Source organism: Condylura cristata, unplaced genomic scaffold (genome assembly GCF_000260355.1).
Source record: "Condylura cristata isolate star-nosed mole 26May11 unplaced genomic scaffold, ConCri1.0 scaffold00022, whole genome shotgun sequence".
Taxonomy (NCBI): Eukaryota; Metazoa; Chordata; class Mammalia; order Eulipotyphla; family Talpidae; genus Condylura; species Condylura cristata.
This window is the reverse complement of record NW_004567123.1, coordinates 5904820-5919383: the sequence shown is the minus strand read 5'-3', so window position 1 is coordinate 5919383 and position 14564 is coordinate 5904820. Positions and strand designations below refer to the sequence as shown.

General features: G+C 39.5%; 1 protein-coding gene across 5 annotated transcripts in view; it reads right to left on the bottom strand.

The window, feature by feature from the left end:
* Window positions 1–14564, bottom strand: part of DZANK1 (double zinc ribbon and ankyrin repeat domains 1) — a 59044-nt gene that overhangs the window by 38926 nt on the left and 5554 nt on the right. For 4 of the 5 annotated variants that reach the window (XM_004686934.2, XM_012728077.1, XM_012728079.1 and 1 more), the window contains exons 4-7: window positions 7205–7313; window positions 4927–5023; window positions 3843–3961; window positions 2391–2476 (exon numbers count right to left, since the gene is read on the bottom strand). In XM_004686934.2, coding sequence (XP_004686991.1) covers window positions 2391–2476; window positions 3843–3961; window positions 4927–5023; window positions 7205–7313 — 411 coding nt within the window. The remainder of the gene's footprint in view (window positions 1–2390; window positions 2477–3842; window positions 3962–4926; window positions 5024–7204; window positions 7314–14564) is intronic. The other variant, XM_012728080.1, reaches the window with a different exon arrangement.

Here is a 14564-nt window from a genome sequence, read left to right as displayed (position 1 = left end):
AAAACGAGGTGATAACTAATAAGCAACAAAGGATGTAAAAGAAAATGGGATCATAAACATACCCAATAAATCCAAAAGAAGGCAGAAAAAAAAGAAAAGGGTAGCAAAAAAAATTGATAAGACAAACAGAAAACAGTGTAACAGCTGATTTAAATTCAAACATATCAATAATCAAAATAAATCTAAATACACTCAACAACCCAGTTAGCATGCAGGTGTTGTCAGATTTTTAAAAGCAAGACCTCACTATATGCATCTTAAAACAAAAACAACCTTAAGTAGAGGAATAAAAAAGGTTAAAAGGAAAAAAAATGGGGCCCTTCCCAGTGGTGCAACAGGTTAAAGTGTAGCACTATGAAGCTAGCTACAGCCACTGAAGCACAAGTTCGATCCCTGGCCAGGGAGGTGACCCACATAGTACAGCAGACCTCTCCTGCCTCCCCCGCTGCTCCCCTCAGCGTTGTACTTTGTCAATTGACTGTTCTGTTCCCTGCTTTGTCTCTTATGAATCCACTCATCCCTAACCTCTGGTCTGTACCCAGTTCTTGTATGCATAAATAAATAAATCTTAAGGAAAAAAAATGTATCACATTAACACCAATCAGATGAAAGCAGGAGTGGTTACATTAGAATCATACAAAATAGATTTCCAAATTAAGAATTTTAGAAGGATAGATAATGATAAAGGGATCAATTAAGCAAGAAGACTTAAAAACCCAAAATACTTTAGTACTTAACAATAAATAAAAATACGTGAAGTTAAAAAAAAAAAGTACATGAAGCAAAAATCCTGATAGGAATGTAAGGATAAGTAGACAAATTAATAATTATAACCATAGATTTCACCATAACTTTTCAACAATTTATTAAACAATGAATGATCACCAAAGACAAAGAAGACAATACTGTAAACTAACTTAACTTAATTAACATACAGAACAAGTAACCTAGCAAAATGCACATCTTTGGAAATGCACATGGATCATTAATCAAATCATACAGTACCCACTCTGTGACCAAAAAAATCTAAATTTGAAATAAATACCAGAATATATAAGGAAAATCCTCAAATTTTGGAAATTTAACAAAACACTTGAAAAAACCATGGATCAAAAAAGAAACAGCAAAGGGATTTGGAAACATTTTAAACACAATTAAATGAAGACACAAATATCAGACTAGAGCTAAAGAAATACTCAGGAGGGGCCTCCCTGGTGGCATGGAGGTTAAAGTCTCAACATTATCAAGCTATCGCCAGCTACCACAACATGAGTTCTATCCCCAGTCAGGGAGTTAACCACATGGCGCAGCGTGTCTGGCCTACTGCTCCCCTCCACAGTATATTTCAGTAGATTCACCTGTCCTGCTCCTCTGTCTCTGGTGAATCCTCTCACACATACCCCAACCCTCACTCCCCACATCTCTGGCCTATGCCCTAGTTCTTGAATGTACAAATAGATTTTTTTAAAGTCTTTAAAAAAAAATAAGAAGTACTCAGGAGGCACTGTCTATATATTAAAGTTCTGAATGACTACATTAGAAAGGAAAGAAAGCTTCAAATGGATGACTTCAACTTCTATATTGAAGAAATCAGAATACACAAATAAAAATGAAAGTGTTGATGAGGACATACAGAAACTGGAATTCTCGATGCTGGTGAAAACGTAAAGTAGAATAACCTCTTTGGAAGCATTTTGGCAGACTCTTAAAAAGGTAAACAAACACCTGTCATTTGATCCAGTCTTTCCTCTCCTAGGTATTTACCCACGAGAATGGAAAAGGACATATATTTGCCTTTGACAACTTCTGTACAAATATTAACAGTAGCTTTATCTCTAACAGCTGACAACTAGAAACACGCCAGCTGTTTTTCCATGGGTAACTGAATAAACGAATCGTGATGTATCTATACAATGGAATATTACTTGGGAACAAAAACAATGGGATATTACTCAGGAATAAAAAGAAAGAAATATTTGACACCTACAATGAATGGACGGTCTTTAAATAATCAGGCAGCATGAAGGAAGCCTGGCAAACAAGAGCACATACTGAATATTCCTTTGTTTAAGGAATAAAATGCAAACAAAGCTTTAGTGACAAGAAGCAGATTGACAATTGCCTGTAGATGTGAAAGTGCACAAGGGTACAGTGTAGGAAACTTCTGGAAGTGATGGCTTTCTTTATTTTCTTGATTACGGTATTAGTTTCAGATCACATACATTACATCAAATGTACTTTTTAAATATGTGTAGTTTATGTTAATCATACCTTTAAATCTATAAAAAATTAATTATAAAAACAATTAAAGGTGTCCTATCTTTAAATTCTTTTTACCACAATGTGTCTTGATAGGATTTATGGAACAGTAAAGAAAATGCAATACTTACTTGAGGAAGTCTGTCTCCCTTTGAATTCTCATAATTTCTGTGCTTGTCAAACTCTTCTGGTCATTTATGTGTGCAAAACTAGAGAACTAAAATTAAGAATACAGATTAAAATCATGGCAAAAGCTATGTAAAATTCCATTAAAAACTTACGTCAGTGTTTTGTCTTACCACATCCAGAATTCCTTTTTAAAAACCACGATGGGAAAAGTCTTAATTATAACTCCAATACCCAAAATTTTAAAAATTGAAGTGCTATTCATAATCAGATATGCGTATTTCACTGAAAACAAAAGTTTACAAGTAAAGATATCTGAGTTGATCATCAGGCAAACCAGATTTTAGAATTTAAAAACCTATGTTAGCATTCATTTTTCTGAAAGATTACATCTCTAGGAGACTCAAAAGGACTCACCTATAAAAACATATGTAGCATTTACTTACTGATAGGCAGAAATACTAAAGTTGATTTATATATTTTTATTTGAGTGTTCACTTTGTAGCAGGCACTGTGTTTGACGCAAGGAAGGGGAAAAGAAATATTATATTGTTCTTGCCCCTAAGGAGCTGAAGTAGGTACATACAAAATATAAAAATGGAGTGGTAACACTTTTGTGCATTAAGTCCCATGGGAAACTAGAGGAGGGAATCATCACTTTCATTTACTCCAGTGAGAGGGGCAGTAACACCTAAATCTGAACTAGCAGAACAAAATTTATCAAATGGTCATCAGTGGTCATCAGTCCATTTGCAAAGGCACGGGGGCAGGGCAGTGCATGGCCTATCCTGAGTTTCAGTTGGCTTCATGTGGTCTAGAGGTCCACATGGCAGGTAGGGGACAGAAAAGAAGATTGGAGAAGGAATGTGATGCAGAGAAACTAACATGGAGGGTTTGATAGTAAAATGTCTTTGGTGTTTTGTTGTCATTAACTCCTTGACATTTCACAATGATCTTATGAGGAGGGTAGTATTATCCCTGTTTTCTTTTACTTTTATAGTAAGCTTTTGAAGATAATTTCAGACATAACAGGGATAGTTCACATAATGTTTGTATGCTGAGCTTGAACGATTGCATATGTTAACATTTGCCCCTATACTTTCACCCTCTCTCTGAATCATGAGAGACAAGGTGAAGTCATTATGTTCTTTTACCTGTAAATACTCTCTGAAAGCTAGTCAGATTTCCCAAACTTGTCCCCATGTTCCCAGTTTTGGAAGGGATTCTGAATCTCCAAATCCTTACATACTGTTTTACTTTATATCTGCTTTGGCAACAACAACTCTTAAATAACTAGGTAGGCAAGGCTATCTAAATTATGTGTGTAAAGAAAAATAGTTCTTTCTGGACACACTACAGGTGATTATAAGACTGTATTTCTAAAAATACTTAAGGCTGTTTTGTAATATTCATTCTTTAAAAGATTTTTCTCTCAAAAAAAGAAAAATTAAAGTTACCTGGGACTGATGGGCATGCGTTATAGAACCAGCTTCTTCACGGTAGGTCTCCGGCGGACTCTCAGAGAAGCGAAGATCTTTCCAAATCTTAGGGTCAGTTCTTTCACCTACCTCAAGGTCTAAAATCACATCAAAAACAGCATTCTGTGAACATCTGTAATTGTATGTGTAATCATGCAAACAAATCTCCCTAGTTGGAAACCTTTCAATAAACAGCCACTGTCATCACATTCTTTCCCTAGAAGTGGCAACTGTATTAAAAAGCCTTCCCCCCTTCAATGAAATAACATTGCGAAAGGAAAATATAGCCCAGATTAAGAACTTTTAAATCTGCCCTGCTACATTCCACAACCTTCCACATCAAGCTGAGAATATAGGTAAATTCAATTGCAAGTTCTGCAGAAAAGTGTTTGTCCCAAAGACACATGGCAGCTGTAAAATGTCCTATCAGCCCTCTCTGAGAGACTATCACTTCTCACTTGCGAGAAACCTTGTTTTCTCAAACCAGAGACTATCAAAAACTTCAATGCTTGAAATTATAATAGTATAAATGAAATGTCTGACTCTACTAGGAGGATCTAAGACACTTCAACATAGAGAACCTGCCTCAATTTCCAACCTGGTGCAGAGCTTCAAAGAAAGGTCTCGGTATTCCTGAACACAATTCTCTTTCCACATTTCAGAGCAGAGCCCTGGTCGCCTTCATAGTCCATACCTGAGAGTGACTGCTTTGCACACTGCCCTTATTTGTACCTATTAAAGTTCTGCTTTTATTTAAATTTCACCCAGACTTTTTCCACCCTTCCCCCCAAACTTTAAACTGCATCTTTTCCTGGGTTTGGTGAGACGCCCCATTGTCGCTTTGGTGTGTGGTCTCCCTTGTTGAAATGAGTCTGTAAATCTGACATTGGTGGACTATTTGACTTCCCCTAATGGCCTTAAGCTGTTAGTAAGCACAGCACTGAAAGTCAAATTGCAGATCATTCTCCTGTGTTTTTTGTTCCAACTCTTCTGCAGGAATGAAAATAAGACATGAACCATGGAGTGATTTAGAATACTTTATCTTTGATCTGTCACATTATACCTGGAAATTTTCTAAGACTAACACTCCAATCCAGTTTATTCTCAGCATCCTTACATTTCTTCCTTAGTTTTGATCCAATAAATCCATTTTTCAGTTCCTAGGAATGAAGAGATTGGTGATGAACATTTAGAATGTACAAATTTAAAGTTACATGGTGGAGGCATTGTCATAGCATGTGCTTCCTGTTTTTAATTAATTATTTTTATTTATGCATACAAGAACTGGGGTACAGACCAGAGGTTCAGGGTGTGAGAGGATTCACCAGGGACTGAGTGGAGAGTAGAATAGGCAGATCTACTGAACTACACTGCTGAGGGGAGCAGGGAGTAAGACAGGAGAGGCCTGCTGCATCAGGTGTGTTAGCTCCTGGCTGGGGCTGAAACTCAGGCCTTGGTGGTTGGTAACAGCTTGAAAAGCTGAGACTTTAACCCCTGTGCCACGAGGTGCAGTGTGTGCTTCGTACTTGAAAGGGTACACAGTAATTTTTTTTTTTGGTACACAAAAAAATTGTGAAAGAAAATCAACAAATTTTTAACAAAGGTAAAGAATTTGCATAGGTAGAAAGCTCCCTGCACTCAGATTCCCTGTCAGATTCTCTGACAGAGGTGAAGAGAAATCACTGTGTGGAGCCCCATCTCTTCTTGCTCTCAGCAGTTTCAGCCATTCACCCAAACAGGCATTTCCTTATCATAAAGTCTTATCTCCTAAATTCTTGCCTTTCTCACACTCAAATTTACCTACCAGAGAAAATGTATTTAAAGTATGCATGTTGGCCCTCCCTGGTGGCGCAATGGGTTAAAGTACAGCACTATGAAGCTAACCACAGCGACTGCAGCAGGAGTTTGATCAACCGTCAGGGAGGTGACCCACATGGCGTGACCTCTCCTGTCCCGCCCACTGCTCCTTTCAGCAGTGTACTTCACAGTCAATGTTCCTGTTCTGCTCCCCACTATGTCTCTGGTGAATCTTTTCAACCCCACACCTCTGGCCTGTACCCCAGTTCTTGAATGCATAAAATAAATCTTAAAAAAAAAAAAAGTATGCATGTTACTCTGTCTAGAAAGTAACTTCTCCCCAGCCCAAAAAAGTGATGCCCAGAGAATTTCCTCTAATATGTTTGTCTCAAATATAATTTCACCTTTTTTTTTTTTTGAGAAACTGCACCAATCTCAACACTTTAACCAAACCCTACTTGGGGGGGAAGAGAGATTGAAGAAGCAGCTGGCTGGAAACCCTCTTCTTCCCAGTTAATCCTCTTTTTTTAACTTCCAAGAATAAATTTTTTTCCTTTACATAGCAGTGATTATTATTTATAAGTCTTCATACTAAGTGACCTCTCACCTTTCTCTAGAAAGACACAGCTTTGTGACTTGCCTGCTTAGTGGGTAGACAGAGTCTGACTAGTAGGCCCCATCTGGTCAAGCAGCCAGGACCGGAGGCAGGAAGCAGCACTGGTCAGCATGAATGTGAGTAACAACCAAGGGACAACCAGATTCAGGGGGCAAAGTCAGAATAGAGAGAACATGTATAGTAACTATCCATGGACAAGCTTTTCTTCACTTGGACTTCTCCAGGGAATCAGTCCCTTGTACCTAATTCAAGCCTGAGCATATGCTGATAAATAAAGGTAGATCAGGGGCTAACATGGCAAAAAATCAATTTTTAGAGGGGTTTCTTTCATTCTCCACAGTTGAGGCTTTCTAGTTATTTGAGTATGAACATTTCAACATAATGAAAGACCACTGAAGGTTTCTACTAGTATAATATGTCTGTTAAATAAACACTCACTGTCCTCTCCTATCTGGTCCTGTGCATGGCGTTGAACAAGCCAGACATGGACTCTGCCCCTTAGAGCTTATAGTAAATGGGGGAGATAGATAAAGAGCAAAATAATCACTTAGGATTAGTGTTTTTTAAAAGGCCAAGGCCTGGAGAGCTAGAGGCATAGTGACAGAGCACTGCAAACAGAGTTAGGCTGGAGCACATACAGGGGAAAGGATGACTGAGAACAGAATGCATCACTTAGGATGCCAGGCTGAAGGTTTCTGCTTTACTGACAGGAGCATCACTGAAGACACTGGGGACATGTCTAACGGCCAGGGGGGGTGGGGGGAGGAGGGGCTCATCAGAGGGTGGGAAATAAGAAACTTTTCAGTGGTTCTACTAACCTCAGTTATAAGAATCTGACAGTGAGTGTAGGTAATGAGATGTGACCACTAAGAACGGCCAGCAAGAATGTGATCACTACAGATATGAATATATTATATTCACTACTTGCCTGCTTTGAAGGGTCTTTGAGATTTTCCATGTCTTCTGATAAGACTGTATTTCGTGGTTCATAGTCCACCTGAAACACCTTTGTTACAATGCCACTCTGTCTGCAGTCTCTGAAAATTATTTTTTAAAAGTCTGCGTTACACCAAGTTTCTAGGAAAAGGTGGCTCACAATTAAGACTCTATTAAAGTCCTTTAGTCTCGCTTCTAAGTTTATGATATCAAAATGCAGCTGCTATAGCCTTCCTTTACCTTTTCCTCATTAAGGATATATATTACTTTGTGACACACCACTCTAACATATCGTGTCTTAAGACAAATCCGTTTTTATTTCTGGGCACTTCTGCATTGTTTCTCACGGGTCTACTACTGCAAGAGAGCAACATGGTTAACTGTGAAACATGCATAAATCGAAGAGTAACAGTTAAGCCTTTGATAGCAGCACCAGTAGCTTGCCTATCTTCTTTATTTTTAAAAACAGCTTTGAGGAATAATTTACATGATATAAAATTCACCTACTTTAAGTAGGTGATAGTTCAATTGCGCTACTATCACAATACAGTTTAAGAACATTTCTAAAACCTAAAAAAAAATCCCTTGTACTTTTTTGTAGCCACTCCATGCTACACACAACCACTGAACTTCCTACCACTGCAGGTTTGCCTTTTCTAGAAATTGAAAATAAATGTAACCATGAACATATAGGTTCACATGTCTAGCTTCTTTCATAATTGTCACTCATGTAGCATACCGCAGAGTTGCATGTATTCTTAGTTTGCTCATTTTTATGGCAGAGTGGTATTCCATTATTTGGATGTATAATTTGTTTGCCCAAATGTTCCTCAGTTGTTGGTTATTTAGGTTATTTCAGTTTGGGACTAGAATGAATAATGCTGCCATGAACAGTCACATACAAGTTTTTGTGTGGACTTATTTTCTGTTGGGCAGATACCCAGGAGTGGAAATGCTGGCTATACAGTAACTGTTTAATTTTTTGGAGACTGCTAAACCGTGCCTGTTCCATTTTGCATTCCCACCAGCATTATCTGAGGGAGTTCCATTTTCTCCACATACATGCCAACACTTCACACTGTCAACCATTTTGACCATCTATACTCTTGATGCTGTTCTTCGTATTTGCTTGAGATGTGCCTCTTGTGTATTAGGATAAAGGCTTGGCTGTTGTAACAGAACCAAAACTGAGAGCAAAACAATGGGATAAAATCAGTCTAGAGTTGATGCTGAGTGCCATGGTGACAGGGATATGGTGTCAAGCTTCTGCCTCGTTGCTCCACTATTGCTAGGACATGGCATTTGTCTTTAGGATCCAACATGCTTGACCGCCACATCCCCATTTCAGAAAACAGGCCCAGAGGTCACTCCCTCCCTTCTCTCTAAGGGCACAACCCAGAAGATGCACCTATCACTTCTACATACAGTCACCTAGTCACAATCTACTAATAGTGGCTATAACTAGCTGCAAGGAGGAGTAGGAAATATTCTTCTGGGCAATCAGAGAGCTGGCTAAAAATCATGGCCTCCAGGGGGAAAATATAATAATGATGAACATACCAGGGACATTTTACGGGGGTAGAGTGGGGAATGGGATCAAGAATGGGGAGGAGGAGTGTACGAGACTATGGTGATGGCACATGGGTGAACTGGTGATGGGAAGCCCAACAGGATTACAACTGAGATGGAAAAAGGCACAAAGTGATGTAAAAATAAACTATTATCATAAAAAAATTTTTTAAAAATTATGGTCTCTAGTAGTTTAGAAGGGAAACAGACATTGGGAGACAGTCAAAAGCCTCTGCACATCATCCTGATTATACCGTTTATTTGCTATGTTTAATTTCTGCTACTGCCAAATGTGTGTTGAAGGTTCACAGCTAGAACACGGGTTTCTGTTTGATGTGCCAAGGCACTTAGTACTTTTTTTTTTTAAGATTTATTTACTTATTCATATAGAACTGGAGTATAGGCCAGAGATGCAGAGGGTGAGAGGATTCACCAGACAGAGCAGGAAGCAGAACAGGCAGATCTACACTGCTGAGGGGAGCAGGGGGCCGGTCAGGAGAGGTCTGTCTCGCCATGTGGAGCTCCTCCGGGCCAGGTGGAGCTCTTATTAATTTTCATATTGTTATTTGGTACATTTTAGCCATTTTATAAGCATTTCTTCTGTAATTTCTCAGATCTCTTCCAACTTTGCATTTTACATTTCTTAAATTTTTTTAAAGACTTATTTATTTATTCATACCGAACTGGGGTACAGGCCAGAGATGTGGAGGGTGAGAGGCTTCACCAGAGACAGAGTGGGGGGCAAAACAGGCAGATCGACGAAGTACACTGCTGAGGAGAGCAGCGGGCGGGTCAGAAGAGGTCTGCCACGCCATGTGGTCACCTCTGGGGCAAGCAGGAATTGAACTCATGTGGAAGTGGCTTTAGCTTCTTGGTGCTGTACTTTAACCCGCTGGGCCACCAGGGAGGGCCCACATTTCTTAAATTTTTTAAGCTTTAGGTAAATAAGTATCCCACAAATGTTTAAGTCTTCAAGTAAATATTCTGAATGTTCAGTATCATTTCCAAAAGAATTTTAATTTCAAGGTACATTTTTAGAAGGAGGAAAAAATCCTCAGAAATATCAGTTACTAACTACTAGTTATTTAAGTCATAATATTTAAGAAGCAACATGCTTGGCTTTCTAAGATCAGGGGGCATCTGCATGTTAAGTGATTGGAGTGCTAAGTATATTTGAGGGAAGCATGTGTTCTGTTTGCTTTTAATTTTCAGTTCTAAAAATATTTCATAGCATGATTAAAAATATTTTCTGAATAATGACAGAATTTCTAAACCAGAAAGGGTATCAATGTTTTTGCCTTATAAGCCATATTTGCATCTTGAAAGGACAGCTTTATTACCAGCCTTCCTTTCATGAAAAACAATCTATATTTATTGGTTTCAGGTGAACCATGACTATCATTTTTGACTGGAAAGGAGTGCCCACTGCAATTAAGTATAAAAAAATTTTCCATCATTGGAACGTGATCAGAATTACTGAAGAAAGAGCTAATGAAAAACCTCAAAGAGCTGAGGTTTTGTTTTTTAAAGACTTACACAGTATAAAAAATAATTAGTATTTTGGCTTTTTAAATCTCTACATGATACTTAGAATGTCAGCCCCCAAAGACCCTCCCTTCACATAATTGTAAAAGCAGACCTTTTCTGGGGTGAATATTTTCAGGTTGTACCCTGCAGACTTCAGTTTCCATGTGTTTATACTGGATTGGGAACAAAGACAGCAACGTCCATAATATAGCAGTCATTGCACACGTCTGATCAAAGTATGAATCAAGATAATGGCTGACACTGTAAGCCTCCCATGGGTCTCTCATTCATGTCTCTTCCAAGTGTGTCTGCATGGCTTGAGTTCGTGTCTCCTTCCACCTCCCCCAAGTCCCTGGTGCAAGTCTTAAGCAGAGAAGCAAGGGTGACTTCTTTACATGTCTCTCTGCTCCACGTGCCTCCTAGGCAGAGCCCCTTAGTCTACCTTCTGATTCCCAGTGGGTGGAGCAGTGGACAGTAGCCAATTCACTCCCAGGTTATCTGCCTGTGTTGTTGAAGGTGGGATCAGTTTGGAGCCTTTCTCCTGCCTGGTGACACCACACAGAGTAGAAAGTTGGTTCCCATCCATTTGCTCAATGCTTGACGGTTCAGGCTGCTGCCTCCATAACAGCTAGCCTCTTTCTTGGACACTCAGTGAGGGCTTTCAACCACAGACTCTCCCTAGAAAGAAGATCAGAAACTAGCTCACACTACCCACTAGGTAGAAGAATTACCTGTGTATAATCTCAAAAAAGAATTAAGAGGCTGAAGTGAAAGTCCTACTTAGAGCCCAAATCTCACTTGAACACACACAAAGTTTTGCTAGGATGTAATCAGAGATTTTAAATCTTTGGAATCTTTAGGAATATGGTACACTTCACATAAAAATATTACACAGGGCCTCCCTGGTGGCGCAGTGGGTTAAAGCACAGCACTGAAAAGCTAAAGCCACTTCCTCGTGAGTTCGATCCCCAGAGGTGATCCACATGGCGCAGCAGACCTTTCCTGACCCGCCCACTGCTCCCCTCAGCAGTGTACTTCCTCGATTTGCCTGTTCTGCCCCCCACTCTGTCTCTGGTGAATCCTCTCACTGCCCCTGTACCTCTGGCCTGTACCCAAATTCTGTATGAAAATAAATAAATCTTTAAAAAATATATATTACACAGAGCTCTATCCTCTCAACAAAACACCAGGATTATGTAGAGGATTGCAAAGGCTTTGTGCAACTTGATCTGTATAAATGTGCAATTTGGTCTAGGTCAGGAAATGAAATTTGGGAGTCTGTTGTGGGCACTATCCTGTACATTACAAATTATTTAGTAATATTCCCGGCTTCTAACTACCTGATGCCACCAGCACAATTCCACCTCCGCTTGTGGAAGTGAAAAATGTTTCCAGACATAACTAAATATGAAATTATGCAAAGGATCTTTGCTTTAGAAACATGAATTGGTTGAATGAAAACTCTTTATTCACCCAAGCATAAACTTTTCAAATATGAGGCATGATTACACAAGAGCAATCTTTAAACTCTGTTAAGAATCTATGTAACAAGCAGTAACAGCTACCACGTGTCTAATGTCAGGTGTGTACTAAATGCATTACCTCTTATCTTCATAGTGGCTGCCAAGAAGTTCTAATATCTTCATTTAACAAATTATGAAACTGAGCCTCACGAGGTTATATAACTTAACGAAGGTCATACGAAAGGAAAACAATAGAACTGGGATTCAAATCAAGATCAGCAGATTGACAAACGCTATCCTGTTTCCCATACTTCAAGCTACCATTTCAAGCAATGATCCCACCTTTGTTGCTGAGATAACATCAGGATCATTCCTCCACACAACACACAACATATATATTCCAAGGAGCTGCAGGTAGATGCCCGTGAGCTACCCGCGAGCTACCTTGGTAACTTGACATTAATTTTATCAACACTTCTATAAAACTGGAAAATCCTTCTCAGTTCTACTGAAGAAAAATGATTATTCTCACGGGACTACCCCAATTACCTACCTTCAGTATCTCACTACTTTTGCTTCACCCTGCTTGGTTTATCTTAACCATCATATATGATACTGACAAAGAAGAGAGGACCATGGAAGATCATTCTCAAAATACAAAATAAGGTCTAAGACACAAACTTTCTGACCACAAAGGTAGCTTTTAAAAAAGTCATCAGGCAGATGTGATAAAGTTTATAGACAATGGATGAGCCTAACAACGCCTGTCAACTCCCACTCCTTGCTGAGATATTCCTGCCTCCCTGGCCCATCCTTGTTTTTTAATGACCATTCACTGATATGAAATCTATAGACATACATGTGGGCACATGAAAACATATTTATGTTAAACTCTTAACTCTTGCCTGTCATCCTAGAATACTAATAACCAATGATAAAAATCTACTTCAAAAAGATTGTGTCAAATTTCTTTAAGTGGAATTATTTTTTCCATTAGTTGACTACATATTGGAATCACCTAGAAACTTCAAAAATACTGATGGCACCCCAAGAGACTGCTATTCAGTTGATCTAGGATGTGGTATGGACACGGACATTCTGCATAGCATCCTGGGTGGCCGTATCGCTCACCTGCAGTAGAATGCAACATTGATTTCTGGTGCACAAAGCCTTTTTGTCCCCTATATCTTTGTGCCCTTGGAGAGTCCTCGCCCACACTCACTTTAGGTTTTGCCATGTGACTAACTTTGACCAAGTTTAACATATATGACAGAGAGACAAGAACATTTGCACAATGGGGCTTGCCCATCCTCTTAGTATGTTTTAAAATGAAACACTATGGGGGAAAACTCAGGTATATGGAGACATACCGCCCAGTCAATGGCCAGCATCAACTACCAGAAATGAGTCAAGCTTCTTAGACAATTCACCTCAAGGTGAGTCCCCAAATGACTTCGGCCACATCAGTCACCTCAGTTAAAAGAAGCAGAACCTCTCCTCTGAGTGACCATTAAGATGCGGACCCACAGGCTAAGCAGCACTGAGGTTATAATAGTTTTAAAGATTCTTTATCAATTATGTATTACAAAAGTAATACCCATTGTTAAATTTTGAAAGCTATAAAAATTATCAAAAGGAACAATGGATGGAGGGAAATGCCCTAGACTATAGTGATGGCACACGGGTGATTTGGTGATGGGAAGCCCACGGGGATTACAACTGAGATAGAAAAACGCTCAAAATGATGTAAAAATAAACTATTATATTATTTTAAAAAATTATCAAAAGGGGGCCCCTCCCTGGTGGCACATGGGTTAGGACCCAGCACTGCTAGTTGGTCACAGCCACCTCAGTGCAAGTTCGATCCCCCGCCCCGGAGGTGACATGGCATGGCAGACCTCTCCTGGCCTGGCCGCTGCTCCCCTCAGCAGAGTATTTCAGTAGATCTGCCTGTTCTGCTCCCCACTGTCTCTGGCGAATCCTCTCACCACCCCTGTGCCTCTGGACTGTACCCCAGTGCTATATGCATAAATAAATAAATCTTTAAAAATAATTAACAATTATTTTTTAATTAACAATTAAAAATAATTAACAAAAGGGGGAAAAAAAACCTTGCTTTTTTGGGCATTGCTTAAGTTTGGCATCATTTTGTTTGCTTTATTTTTAAGTGACTCAGGTTTAATAACTGGAAGCAAACTAAATAGCCTAGCCTACCTTAGAGAAAAACTACATGCCAGGGCATTTTGCAAAGTGAGATGGGACAGAAAGGGACTGGGACTGTCCCTCAACCTGATCCTTTTCAAACAAAGACTACAGTGTCCTAGGCAGCCGGATTCTGGGAAAGAGGGGTTTCTATGGGATGGTCTTGCCCATCACCCACTCCTGGCAGGGTCACCAACCCCACCTTCCCAGCTCTGGTCATCTCCTGTCTCCAGTTTTGTCTGTGCCTTTTTGAACAGTGAAACAATAATAAAGTATATATATTTCAAATTAATAAAATATAATCCAGCCCTTCCTGGTGGTGCAGCAGGTTAAAGCACAGCACTAAGAAGCTAAAGCCACTTCAGCATGAGTTCGATCCCTGCCCCAGAGGTGACTCACATGGTGTGGCAGACCTCTTCTGACCAGCCCACTTTTCCCCTCAGCAGTGTCCTTTGTCCATCTGCCTGTTCTGCTCCCCTTTCTGTCTCTGGTGAATGGAGCTGCAGGTAGATGCCCGTGAGCTACCTTGGTAACTTGACATTAATTTTATCAACACTTCTATAAAACTGGAAAATCCTTCTCAGTTCTACT